Source organism: Pithys albifrons, chromosome 4, assembly GCF_047495875.1.
Source record: "Pithys albifrons albifrons isolate INPA30051 chromosome 4, PitAlb_v1, whole genome shotgun sequence".
Classification (NCBI taxonomy): domain Eukaryota; kingdom Metazoa; phylum Chordata; class Aves; order Passeriformes; family Thamnophilidae; genus Pithys; species Pithys albifrons.
In genome coordinates, this window is record NC_092461.1 from 36,567,053 (window position 1) to 36,581,039 (window position 13,987).

General features: G+C 39.8%; 1 protein-coding gene across 1 annotated transcript in view; it reads left to right on the top strand.

The window, feature by feature from the left end:
• The window catches only part of KCNQ3 (potassium voltage-gated channel subfamily Q member 3), a 200,667-nt gene that overhangs the window by 166,702 nt on the left and 19,978 nt on the right, over positions 1–13,987 (top strand). The window contains exons 4-9 of the mRNA XM_071553824.1: positions 1,246–1,418; positions 3,337–3,492; positions 4,889–4,999; positions 5,919–6,014; positions 7,389–7,483; positions 8,674–8,700. Of these exons, the coding sequence (XP_071409925.1) occupies positions 1,246–1,418; positions 3,337–3,492; positions 4,889–4,999; positions 5,919–6,014; positions 7,389–7,483; positions 8,674–8,700 (658 nt within the window). The remainder of the gene's footprint in view (positions 1–1,245; positions 1,419–3,336; positions 3,493–4,888; positions 5,000–5,918; positions 6,015–7,388; positions 7,484–8,673; positions 8,701–13,987) is intronic.

Genomic DNA, 13,987 nt, shown 5'->3' on the forward strand with positions numbered 1-13,987 from the left:
TGGTGAATGGCAGTGCAAAGAGCAATGAAGTCAGATCTGCCCTTTATGCTAGGACCTGTGTCCTGCTTGGAGTAGTTTTTTGAAGTAGCCAGCAATAACCATTAATTTGAGAGACACTTGGGTATCTAGTCAGTGAGAAAAAAAAATGAATCCTCTACTTTTCATATTGTCCTTTTCCTGAGTCCCACTGCATTTTTCTTAAGCTTATCCCCAAAAAGAGTCTCTCTACCTTCAGTTTCAAATGATTTAAGATCCCAACCATCTGATCCCTACTTCCTTGGCCCTCTTTCATATTTGTGTTGTGCTTTACTGTTGTGATGTCAGTCTGCATTTGCACACAAGTACCTTTGTGATTTCATCCATATTGTCTTTCAGACTGCCTATAACTATCTGTAAAACTACTCATTATTCACATTTGAATCTCCTCCTGCAACTCCTCTTTCTATCCACAAACTAATCAGCCAGCATTTAGGAGATAAGTCTACCCTGAGCACCCATCATGTACATCCCATTTGTTCATGGATTTTAGGATGTTCTCATTTGTTTTCATGCTGTTCAGGCCAAACACTAGTTTTCTTTTGTTCTTTATTTGTACAGCATGTAGCACTCTGGAGAGCTGTGGTGTCATGTGAATATACACCTCTCCTCCCTCTCCCTCCTTTTGTTCATCTCCTGGGTCTAAATGGTAGACAAAATTGTTTATGTATAGGATCAAAAAGCAGGAGGGAAACAAGGAAAAGAAAGAAAACAAAAAGTGATGCAATTTTGCATTTCAAATCTCTTCAGTTGTTCAACAAATTCGTTCCATAAGCACTTATGAAAAATAGTAGTACTGACTTAGAGATTTTAATGGGAAAACTCAGCCAAAAGAATAAAATACTAGATATACCATCAAAACTGAATTTTTCATCTGCTGACCTGTTCACTAGTGTTCCTGTGGTACAGATGAACAGAAGGCTGTTTTTCTGTCAGCATTAGGACACTGTTTCTGTGCATCCCTGAGCAAGCTCAGACAGTGTCTCAAGTCCAGTGCATCAAGCTGTAAACAGATCCCGAGGCTTTCTAGTAGGTTTTGTTCATTATGCTGACTGTGGCAGGTGCAGCTACCTGTTTAATTGGAAAGAGAAGGCATTTTCAGGCAGCTTCAAAATTTGCCATAGGAAATTTGCAGCCCAGCCAGATGGGATTAAGAAGCAGGTGATAGGGCCACTTTTGTTGGCAGGCTTTGTTCTTTTCGCCTTGCAGATATCTTTGTGCTGATTGCTTCAGTGCCAGTGGTTGCTGTTGGGAACCAGGGCAATGTTCTGGCCACATCCCTCAGAAGCCTCCGCTTCCTTCAGATCCTACGAATGCTCCGAATGGACAGGAGGGGCGGCACGTGGAAACTTTTGGGATCAGCTATTTGTGCACATAGCAAAGTAAGTGAGGAGCTTGCAGGCCTCAGCTGGGGTTTGGGGAGAAAGATTGAAGGGAAAGAGAGGGGATGTACAGGTACAGCAATGCCTTGTGATTATGTTCAGTAGTTCAAAAAATAGTTTTGTTCTTTCAGTTTTATTCCCTCTTCCATTCCCTGAATGATTTCTGCCCCTTGTTTTACCCTTCTCCACTCAGCCCTGGTGCTGGGAAGGAAGAGTGTGTTCATTCCCCTACATTAAAACACGAAATTTGCCTTTACACTGAAAGGGAGCAGGGACATCCCTTTAATGGTGAAATATGCTGAAATTTTTCACAGAAATGCCTGTGAAGCTGCAACATGTTTGTAGTGGCTTCTCAGACTTGTCTGATCAACAGATGGAGCAGGACTCCAAAGGGATGGAAAAAGGCTTATTAGCAGAAATATGGTTTCAGAGTGAGCTACTGGTAAAATTTGGAAGCAGGGGTCAGACAATACAGAGATGCAGACAGTGGGAACCCAGATAGGGAAAATTTCTAAAATCATCTTTGTTTGGTCTAACTTGATGCTGCAGTCAGACACACCCTGTCTCACACCAGACAGATAGTTGTGTTCTTGCATTTTCACAAAACATAATTGTAAGTTAAAAACTATCTGCATAAAAATACTTTAGATAAGATTTCTCATCTGCACAGGTTGTAGAAAATTGCATGTATTCTGTGCAACATACTGATTTTTTTAATCCATTAATGACATTCCTGACATTTTAAGGGGTTTCGAAAATTAAAATGCCAGCTGGCACAGCATAATTAGACTTTGCTTCTGTGTAATGGCTGATGGGGATACCCACCCTGCTTCATTTCTTACCAACTTCTGTTTCTTCCCTTTATAAACTTGCTAAAAGGCAGGTGGCACATAAACACTGTCAAAAATGTTTCTCAGGAGCAGATCATGGAAGAAGTATGTGTACCAAAGACATTGTTTAAAAATTGTTTAAGGCTTCATTGTGTGGGATTTCATTCAAATGTTCCTTGTCTGGTTGCCCACCACCACCCTTTGGATCTCAGCTGGCTGAGAAAGATAAGAAGGGGCTTTGAGAACTTTGCTCTACTGGAAACAATGAAGAAACAATTTTGCTAACAATTTCCTTCTGCGATTGTACACCAGAAGATAGCTAAGAAAGTTTACTTATCTCAAGATTCAATTATGAAATTCTCAGCTTCAAAGCTTCCACCCCCACCCCCACTTTCAATACAGTTCTCATAAAATGAATAGGAATATTGTTTTTTTTCTACCCAATTTTCTTCATGGTTTCAGACTGTTGGGATTTTAACTGTGGTGGCTGCATCTCCTGCCTCAGTGGGATTAGACCCACACTCCATTTCAGACACTCTCTCTAAAACAGAGAGGCTCAGATTTTGTTTTCACACAGATGCTTTTCAAGGTCTGTTCTTATTGCATGAATTCATGTTGAAAACATCATTCATTCATGATGGAATCTGGTTTGATATGGTTGAAGAGATGTAACTGCATCCTGCGGCTGTGGCTGTCTAGAGGTAGGGAGAGGACAGAGCCGTGGTTTGCTTGCTAAGACTGACCAAGCCTGGGGCAGAAGGGATGTGAAGAGCCAAGGTCAGGGACCTTGCTGCAGCAGCTGTGTCACTGGTGCAGCTACATCCTTAACCCAGCTTTATGCAGAACCACAACTTCAGATTGCTCCAAGCTGTTCCTGAGGAATATGCCGTGTAAGGGCTAATTCTTGTAAATCTTCTGCATTATTTCCCACTAAGTGCTGAGCTGGGCTGGTTATGGTCTGTGACCAAGCCAATAGTGACAGCTCTGCTGTCACCCTCTGTGCTTCCCTCTCCTCCTGATGTTTACTCTGCCACTGTGGGTATTGAGGATGTTTTCAGGTCCTCCATGTCCATCTGTTTCTTTTGCAGGAACTCATCACTGCTTGGTACATCGGATTCCTGACACTCATCTTATCCTCATTTCTTGTTTATCTGGTTGAAAAAGATGTTCCTGAAAAAGATGCTAATGGAGTGGAGATGAAAGAAGAGTTTGAAACCTATGCAGATGCCCTGTGGTGGGGGCTGGTAAGTGACTCCAAAAATACCTTATCCCCTTTTCAAAAGCTTCATATCCAAGAAGAAATTAGTTGTTGGTATTAGAGATTATAGTGCAAGTGCGGCTATATTTGGGTGAATTGCATGTTACCCATGTAACATTATCAAAGTAGGGGTAGGGGTGCCCCTAAAACCAAATAACAGAACTTACATCCCTGCTGATTTTCAGTCAGACAAAGTCCCTTAGGTACTTAAACCTCCTTCAGAAATCAGTCTGTGCTCCTGGCTTCTGGGAAACCTCTCTTTTAGAGCAGTATCTCTTAAGGTACAACTGCACTATGCCAGTGGGAGACCTTGCTCTCATGACAGCAGTATCCTGCCTGTGAGAGCTGTATCCCTAAGAAAATGGCAAAACCAGAGCAAGGAAATGGATGGTTCTGTTGGGCAAACAAAGATCACTAAATGTTTGGGAAGGTGGAGTAGACCCTCATGGAAGTTTGGTTCTTAAGGAGCCAGTGACTGAAGATGTCTCTAGATTCAGATGCAGAAAGTAGAAAAATGTTTCTGGAAAGGTTAACTCAACAATTCTCTTGTCTTACATGCCTTCAACAAAAATCGGGGAATGACATTGGCAGTAGGATGCTGAACGAATCTGTTCTTGCCTCCTTTGATGAAGAGAGGAGAATTGGTTTGCACCTCTACTTATCTGATCACAAAATATTCCTGTCATTCCAGAATTCGTGTTGCTTTACTACTGATAGTCAGGGAAGTCTCTGTTATCCTGGGACTAAAATTCCGCAGCTTATTTTTTATTTAATATAGTTCATTCATAAATGGCAAGATATTTACTCACACACACACACTGACACCCCCCACCCCCATTACTAGTGGAAAGATACTAAGTGTTGCATAGAACACCTGGATGTTTTCATATCCTTTCATATCCAGGACATTTAGATAGACTCTCACTGGTGAGAAAAGGTATATGGTTGACTGGAAATTAACAATGGTGCAGGAAAGGAATAAGTTTTCACACATTCATCTTTGTTTTGTAAAGACCAGTTGCTCAGGTACAGCTAGTCCTGACTGGTTGTTAAAGGTCTGCAAGTTTTTAACTGGCAAGTCCCATTCCTAACTGTGCACTGATGGTGGTCAGGGAGCTCACTCCACAGGCAGCATCACATGAAGTTCCTCTGCAGCAAATGCATCCTAGAAAAGCAACTTCTTTAAGACTAAATGTATTCTGTGTGCAATGTCTTGGGACTATTACAGGAAACTGGTTGGCCCATCCTCAAGATCCTATTTCAAGGAGCTGTGCATGAGCATCCACAGAACAAAGGGAGCTATTCGGGTTTCATGGTGACATTTAAAGCAGAGCTCTTGCCTTTGTTTTTCTCACAAGAGGTCCCTGTCATTCTGCCCACAGATCACCCTTGCTACAATTGGATACGGTGACAAGACCCCCAAAACATGGGAGGGACGGCTGATTGCAGCTACATTCTCTCTCATTGGAGTGTCTTTCTTTGCTCTTCCTGCAGTAAGTACTTTCCCCCTCCTCTATTACAAATAGACTAGTGCTATACACTTGCTAAAAGAATGTGAAGTCAACAAAACTGCCAGTGGAACCAAATCCCTTTTTAAGAATTAATTCAGAGACTTGAAAGGGTCTATATCAGTAAATTAAACATTTTTTCTTCCTAGCTTTGCACAGAGCCTATTTGGAATAATATATCACCCCAATACTTCTCAAATCGTGTGTGGGCATTGTCTGACAATCCTAATTAGCAAAGGACAAAATTAATCCAGCAAGTGTACAGTCTGGGAAATCACAAGGCAGTTCATGAGACTGTACCCTGGCATGTGTTGGTTTACTGTTATTGACATAACTCCCACAAGACATATTTTTAAAAGTATTTAGGGCCTATTGTTTTAATAATTAGAATTGGGCCCATCTTACCCAGCCTGATATTTCCCTTGTCTGGAAAGTCCTTAGGTGAGAATGAGACAAGATCTGAGTCAGATGGGCTGAATAACAACAGAATCTGGCCCAAGCCCAGATTTTAGGATATTTTTCCTTTAGATCAGGACTTGGAAAGAATTTCCCAGGGGATGGCAAGTGCTGCACACCCAAATCCAGACTATGATTTAGCATAGCTCTTGTATCACACAAGTACAGTTTCACTCTACTCTGAGTGGAAAGTAATACACCACCTGGATACCTCCAGATTGGAAAGGCAATAGACATTCAAAAAGCCTCTTAAGGACCTTAAAATGATTTGATGTGGTCTGTGGTCCTTGAGAGCATCATGGAAACCTCCTGTCCCATGAGTGGAGCAGCAGAAAAGAAATGCTGTACTGCACAGTCTCCCCCAAACAGACTTGTTTTCTCTCATCATGAATCCATTTTTTTTCTAAGTGAGAAATATCTAAAGTCTTACATCACTCTGTGTTTTCAGGGCATTTTGGGCTCAGGGCTGGCACTGAAGGTTCAGGAGCAACATCGTCAAAAACACTTTGAGAAAAGAAGAAAGCCGGCAGCTGAACTCATCCAGGTTTGCAGCCACTCACCTCTTGGAAAAGTGTTGTGTATGAAGACTGCTGCATCATGTTAAAAAGGGCCACCAATTCCCCCCTGCCCAGATTTTTGTTTCCCATTTCAGAATGTGAGAGGCTGTGTTTGGAAGTTTTTTCACACTGAGCTAGATAATCCAGAGGTCCTTGCAGTTTTTGAGGAATTGTTCAACTTCCAGAATATCTTTCAGAAGAACAATGTCTTTAGAGAAAGGGTCTCATCTCCTAGGTTCTGGAAACCAACCAGCTTCTGTATCAGTGCCACAAAATCACAGAAAACAGGCTGTCAAAAATGTCTTCTTTCCAAAATCCAGGTTTTGTCCATTCCCTTGAGAGATGTTTTTATCTGCAAAGTTATATTGTTATTGATGTGAAAACAGCAATAGAAGTAATACAATAGATAGTGACTGTTTCAATCAGGGCAAATAAATAGCATGTGTGGTTTTTAAAAAATAAAAAACGCACTCTGGATCTTCTGCTATATCATGAATGATCTGAAGAGTCAGTGGGAAGAGGGTCCTTAGCTCATCTGGTCTTGAGTTATGGCCTTTGTTATTAATTCAGGAAATTAAGCTTAAAATCACTAGTCTTGGTGCTGGCAAATTTTACAGGAGTTACCCCTACTACGTATGGAGAACATGCTGATGGCAGTGAAGAAAAGTGGCAGCATTTTCACAGAGGAACAGATAAAGTTTCTGTGATATCAAATGGAAGTGTTGGTGCTCAGGTCTGTCCAGGACCAAACCAGTCCTCAGGATAAGCAGACAACGGCATATTATGCTGTTCTCATTAAAACACTCTTTAGTAAAGAGAAGGGGCTTCAGGCATGAATTGTAAATGGAACTGACCTTTTAAATGAAAACATCTTCACTTAGCAGGTAGTTTGTTTAGGTACAGTGGTTCTGACATATGTGATTAAAAATTGTTTTTTTGAGAATTTTGATTGGAGCTAAATGCTGAAATAGAAGATTGCTCAGCACAATGTCCTCTGGTGATACACTAGGTAATGAACTGTCTTAAGCACTTCCAGAATTACTGGACAAGTCCAGCAGTGCTTGAAGCTCTTTTAGACATACTAGACAGGAGAATAAAACTAGTTTAGTCTAATGTAATATCATGTTGATGTTGGTGGTTCTCTCTATGTTCTGTCTCCTTTAACAGCCCTCCCAGATCATAATCCACTGTCAACAGATGTGCCATACAGTAACATTCATTTGGTATGGCTTATTATTAAATAATTTCTAAATAGTTGCTCAGGTGCACCATTGTGTTCTTTGAAACAGTTTGGCTGTAGTCAGCATGGGGAACAGCTTTGCCTTGATAACACTCACTGTTTCCTCTCCCTTGTAATTCAGGCTGCCTGGAGATACTATGCTACTAACCCCAACAGGATTGATTTGGTTGCTACCTGGAGGTTTTATGAATCAATTGTATCATTTCCATTTTTCAGGTAAGTGCATTGTCCACCTCTCCACCATCATTTTCTGTGAAGTATCAATCAGGACAGGAAACACAATCTTTGTGCATATCAATGAGGCTTTTGTAGGTTTCCAGAAAACTGTTCTGAGGAAGACGAAACTTCTGTCGTTGTGGTTTTATTTCAGTCACCACTTCTGAGTTCAGAGGACAACATTCTATGTATAAAGACATTCAGACATAGTGCTCATATGTTTACAACTGTGAGACTGTTTGATCCTCACTTTCCTTGCCTGTCAAAGAGGACCTTTCTCACATTCAGGTCTTAACATTTTAAAATGTTGTTTAAAAACCTTTATGGCCCTATGAAAGACAAGACTTTTAGCTATAGTCTATCAGCTTCTAATAATGGAAATTGCTTATCCAAGTGAATATTTTAAGCTTTCATTCTGGACTTGCTGTTGTTTCTCCTTCTGGAAAAAAGTGCCCTTAAGCCTGTGCTCAGCTCTAACAGAGCTCTCCACATGGAAGTTGTGTTCACTACACTAGTAATGCAGCTCCAGCTGTTGCTCAAAACTGACTTGAAATGTTTCAGGCTCCTACCTTCACCAAGTGCAAATTGCAAATGCTATCTCTTTGTTTTATTCACAATATATTTCTTTAGGATCGATTTCACAATACTGCAAAAAGGGAATCTCTAAAGATAAACCCACCATAAGTATTTAATTAAGGCTCAGTACATTTCTATGCTTTTCTTTATTCCTTCTCACTATTTCTCTATTTCCATATTTTCCATTATAGAGTAATTTCTAGAGGGTTTCTGGACCTCAGGCTTTTTTTTTTTTCAGGTAATAATTCTCAGATGTGTGAGGAGTCTAGACTCATTACTGTGACTTCAAGCTTGTTCATTGAACACAACCTGAAATCTAATAGCTGTTTTGCAAATAAGGTCCTGGGAGAAAGGGCAGGGGAGATCCCTTCTCACCAAAGACTGGATTGCCAATCTAAGCAGCAGAGATTGGTTTCAGGAATCTATAACACTTTCTTTGCTTTGTGGCTAGTTGAAAATGTAGCTTTTATTCTACTTTCAGCTATTGTCACAGAACAAAAGAGGTATAAACTATTAGCAGTAGATTAGTAATTTATGTCTAAAAAAATTGCTGAATTTATTATGTGATTCTTCTGTCATTGCTTTCTTGTAATGCTTCTTCTCTTCTATAAAAGGAAAGAGCAGTTGGATGGTACTGCGAGGTATGTAGCTGCCATTATTTTATATGTTTTCATACAGTTATTGGAGGATGCAAATTAAATAGTTCGTTGTGGATTTGTTAGCTGTTAACCAAAACGTGCTACTAATACCATAGATAGCCATAAAAAAAATTATTAACCAATCCATTTCCTAACTGCTTGCTTTTTTCCCAATTTAACAACACAGCTAAAATGCTAATTGTACAGTGTTGCTTGCTGGTTGTCTGTAAACAGCTTTATTGTTTGTTATGATTAATCATGGTCTAAATTTCTCCTGATCAGTGCCATAGAGCCAGGAGTCAGCATCCAGGCTGGTCTGGGGGGAATTTAAAGTTCTGCTTCTTCTTGTTGCTCCACAGTCTTGCACAGAGCAATGTTGTGGTGTAATGAATCAAGTCTGTGTTGATTCACCATGTGCAAAGACTTCTTGACAATAAATACCAAGATGGATGTCTTAAGATGGAACAGAAGGATAGTCAATCTCTCTGGCAGTACTATAAAAGCTGTATTAAGTTTGAGGCTTTGGTTTCACCCCTGCTGAAAAAAATGTGAAAGTTCCCCATCACACCAGGGAATTTACAAGCAAAGAGAATGAAGGAGTCATCAATCCTAATACTGGTCAGACACTGAAAGCTGCAACAGAGCAGTCATTGTCAGTCAACCTGCAAGATCTCAGGTCGGAAGGATATATTTATAAACCTCTTCAGCTGAGTCAAAGAGTCAAATGCACATGCAGTAATTCTAAGTCAAAACTTTAAGCTAAACTGCTATCAATGGATCGCCCACAATGAAATTCAATAGCAATTAGAGGATAAATATTCCACAGGCTCGTGCTGAAGCTAGTTCCATTTCTATCCCCATTTACAGTGCAAACAAAAGGAACAAGAATTGTACTAATATTTGAAAACTGTTAGCCAGAGGTCAGGCCCGAGTTCCTGTCCCTGACCTGATGAAAAATTCTCTTTTTTTTTGTTTGTTTGTTTTTTAAGCATTTCATGCAACACAGGATAGCTCCAATAAAGGAAGTTGAAAAAAAGGCAACACTTGCATTTCTCTGAATTTTTGGGGTTCAAACCTCCTTTAACGGAAAAGGAAAAGTTATCCCAAGTTTTCTTACAATACAGGCAAATGTTGTAGTGACAAATTATTGGGAAAGATTGTCTTCTCCCTCTTGCCACCATAATCATGAGCTAACCTGCTCCTCTTCAAAGACTACCTGGGTGAGAGCTACCTAGTTTGTGATCCTTAAGTGCTCTCCATCCATGTCACTGCACAGGCTAAGCAATCATTAATGTAGATATCTGGAGATTTTACCCATCTGCAGTGTTGGCAACAGCTAAATTTTGGTCTTTAGTATGTAGGAGAGAGCTTAGGAGCTGAAATTCTTTTGAATATGTAAATCCATACCTTGAGTCAAAATGCTCTGACTCAGATGCAGCAGCAGATTAAAATTAGGTGAGTGAATAGTTGCTGCAGTTTCCTGTTGCTCACAGCCCCCCTAGAGAAGCTCCTGCACCTGCAGCAGCTGAACAGTTCATGGAGTAGCTTCTGAGTTACTGTAGCTTTAGACCAGTAGAAATCATTTTATGTTGCCACACTGAATTAAAAATGGAAAACTATGACTCACAACTCAAAATCTTTAAAACTATAATCCCAAGGCCCCTCATTCTAGCTGGATATGTCTTGCTTTTATGTTTTTACATATGTAATAACCTCCAGCAAAATCATCAGTAAACCTGCCTTGGAGCCCTCCTGTTAGCAGGAATGTGTTTATGGAATGAAGCATTCAATTAAAGGCATTGGAAACCCTCCGGGTAAAGAGACAAATGATGGTACTTGTGGGAGCATCCACTGACTTCAGTAGAACTGGGACTGAGCCATAAAATCTGATTGTTTTGACAGTCCCACCTCCTATCTCTCATAAAATTCTTATTTACCGATCAGATAATTTAAAAAGAAAAAAAAGGAAAAAAATCATCTTCCTCCTACAGTGATTTAGTATAGAATGTATTACTCATACTCCACTGCAGTTTGTGCTTTGGCTGTACCGAAATAAATGAGCAATAAGGGAATGTGGTACTGCTGGAGAGAACAGCCCATAAAGGCCCTCAGTCTCCAGTTCTTTTATCAGTTAACTACCTAATGGGGAAGCTGCTGTAGTTATAAATGGTGTTGTCTAATCAGTGGTTGATAAAGGAGACAGAAGAATTGGTCCAAAGATTTCAAAGAAGCTTTTAAGAAACTAAAAATTATGCCTAGCTGTGTCAAAATTTGAGGATTTGAAGCACTTTAAGTGGCAGGATTTCTGTTAACTGGTGTGAAAGCTCTTTGGGAACTCCACAGTTCTAGAGTTGAACACTGACAGATCCTTCTAGGATCTCCCCTTGGAAGCAGGAACTGGCATTATGAAAAAGACACAGCTACATAAAGCTCCTGGTTCTTAGACCATTTGGGAAAAAACACAGAGGACACAACAGAGTGGAAAAGGCCATTTCAGAAGTTGCATCTCAAGGCAAGGCTGCAGGGAAGGACTTGTCATAGTAGAAAACCAATTGAGGTTTGGCAGCAGCTCCCTCAAGGCTTTGTAGAAGCTCCCTTTAAACCAAAACTGTGAAGGTATAAGATATGATGAACAGGACATTGAACTGCCCTGGAGCTAGACTGGGTCCTGTAAGCAGTGAAGAAAAGTGGTACATATGAAGGAAAGTGGTACATATGATGCAGCTCTGTTAAGAAACAGCAGTTTTTCTATAGGCTCTGTGTAGTCCCCCATACCAGGAGGAACATGGACTATGGTGTCTGTGTCTCACTGGTGGGGAGTTTACTGACTTTATGCCAGAGGTGCCTCTAGTTTTTATTTCCTTAATCTGGGCCTAAATCCACCAGTCCCATGAAATCTCAGGTAGCAATTGCTCTTCTGCCAGAATTGAAAAGCCTTTTCATCTGTTCAACTCTCAGGGAGGAAGATTTATGAGAAAGAGATACAAATGCTCATTTCTGCTGAAGTGCAGCAAATCATTCAGCAAACATTTGGAAGCCTGACCTACACTTCATGCGTTCCTTTGCTTGATGGATATATTGTTTATTCTGAACCAACATTTTATGTCAAAGTTTGAGGAGTGAATATTGGGCCGAGTTTTTCAGTGCTGTTGTTACAGCTGTTCCACTGATTTTGACTAGTGTCAAAACTTCAGTACTTGTATGTACAGGCATTTTAATGAAGAATTTTGAACTTTCTCCTAGTGTCCTGTTCCTAATCCTCATTGTCCAGCTGTATTACTAGACATCAGGAGAGCATGTTCATTCCTAGTATTATTATTATGTGATTGCAGAAAAGTAATTTATCCCTGTTTCCTTATCTCCACAAGAAAAATATTTTTCTGCCTTTGGAATGTTGATTTTATTTTTTTTTAAGTGGCATAATCAGTAGCAGACCTTCCTATTGTGTGAGCATGAAAGAATTCACAAAATGTGGTGCATTTTTCTATTGTCAATGCTAACAACAAAACGAAAATAAAGCCATATTTTGCAACGTGTAAACTTTCACTGTCAGCATTTCATCTTGATACATCTGCCCAAAACAGGAAAAAGAAAAAAGCCACTCTGAGCTCCACACAACATTAACTACAAATGAAAGGCTGTTCCCATTTTTTTTCATAGAGCTTTTCATGGGTAAACATTAATGTCTCATCTTAATAACTTTTCTTCACTTTACAGTAATGTCATGTTTAGTAGGGAGTCATTCTTTGGATCAAGCCTCACAAGAAAACTTAGGTATATACATTCAAGTAACAGTTAAGCCTTATTCTTTTCATATGTCTTGCATGCCATTCTCTGCCTGCACTTCTGTTTTTACCACAGTGGTTGGCCTAACCACCATCAAAATTAAGGGGCAAAAAGACTGAAAAGTTATTAAGCATAAAAAGAAAGTTGCATGACCTTGCAAATAGTTAATTGTTCTGCTGTTCAGAAAACATGGGATATAATCCTGGCTTTCCCAATGATATGCTTAGAAAGAAGTGCTTTTCTCTGTTTCCATAGAATGGGAATGATACTAACCTACTCTGCAAATAATTTTGAAATTTACTGTAAAAAAAATATTGTAAGAGCTAAACACTGTTGCTTATGTAGTTCCAACCCTGCCAACACAAATTCATGCAAGTTACTTTGAATTTGAGTTCACTGAAAGAACATCTTTGCATGTATATTTGCAGGTTCTGGTTCAGCAAATGGAAAATAAGTGGATGGTTTTGGTGATCTGAATAAAGTCTGACATGCTTAAATATATCGCTGAACTGTGACCTAAGATGAGGGGCAAGAATTTTATCTTCCTGCAAAGAGACATAGAAATAATTTGTGTCATTTCAGAAATATGAAAGAAACATCATTAGAAATAATATTTTGACTGCATTGTCAAGCATTTTATCCTGTCCCACACAAATACTTTGCTGTCATTCAACTTTAGCTTGTTGTTCTCATTCCCACTTCATTCCACAAACATGAAATCATCAACACACAACTCAGCTTTTCCAGCTGGAGCTCTTCGACTTTTGGAGAGCTAGTGAAGTTCTACAGCTTTCATTGGCCCATGCAAAATACCAGAAGACATTGATTTTGCAGTTTGATTTGCTTTCTAGTGATTCATATATGGAGATATGTGCACTTCGAAGCAAAAAGTGGGTCAACATCCATATAGTTTTTACCTACAATGGCTACATGCACTGGTGGAAAACATCCATCCTGTTTTGACAACGAATTGGATTTGGATTATTCTTTCCATAGATTTATGTGACATGGTTTATTTTTACCCATTTCAATCACTTTAGAAAGTGTGGATAAGAAAAGGGGCTAAGCAAAGGCCTTTAGTATGCACAAGGACTCTTTTTCTGTCTGATGGTCGTTAAAGCTGAGCCCACATTAGGACTTGTGTTCACATTTCTGGGCAGATATCTTGAGTGGTAGCTGAGTTTGGATTTAGAGTCTTCCCCCACCCAAATATCAATGAGGAGATACACCACCAGAGAGTGTGGAAATTCATTGACTTAAAAGGGATGTTTCCTCCTCAGACATTAGAAACTGGCACATTTAGACATCAAGATTCAGGGTGAAAAGTGAAGACTTCAGTTGTCAAGAAGTTGCAGGCAATTCTTTTGAGACTGTTTTGTTGAGATCCTCTCTGAAGAAAAAGATGTTACTCAGTGAAAGGGAAAGCTGACTGGCCAAAGTTCAGAAGTACCTTGGAGGTTCAGCATGTTCTTTGTTTTGTCTTAAGAAAGCTCACAGACTCTGT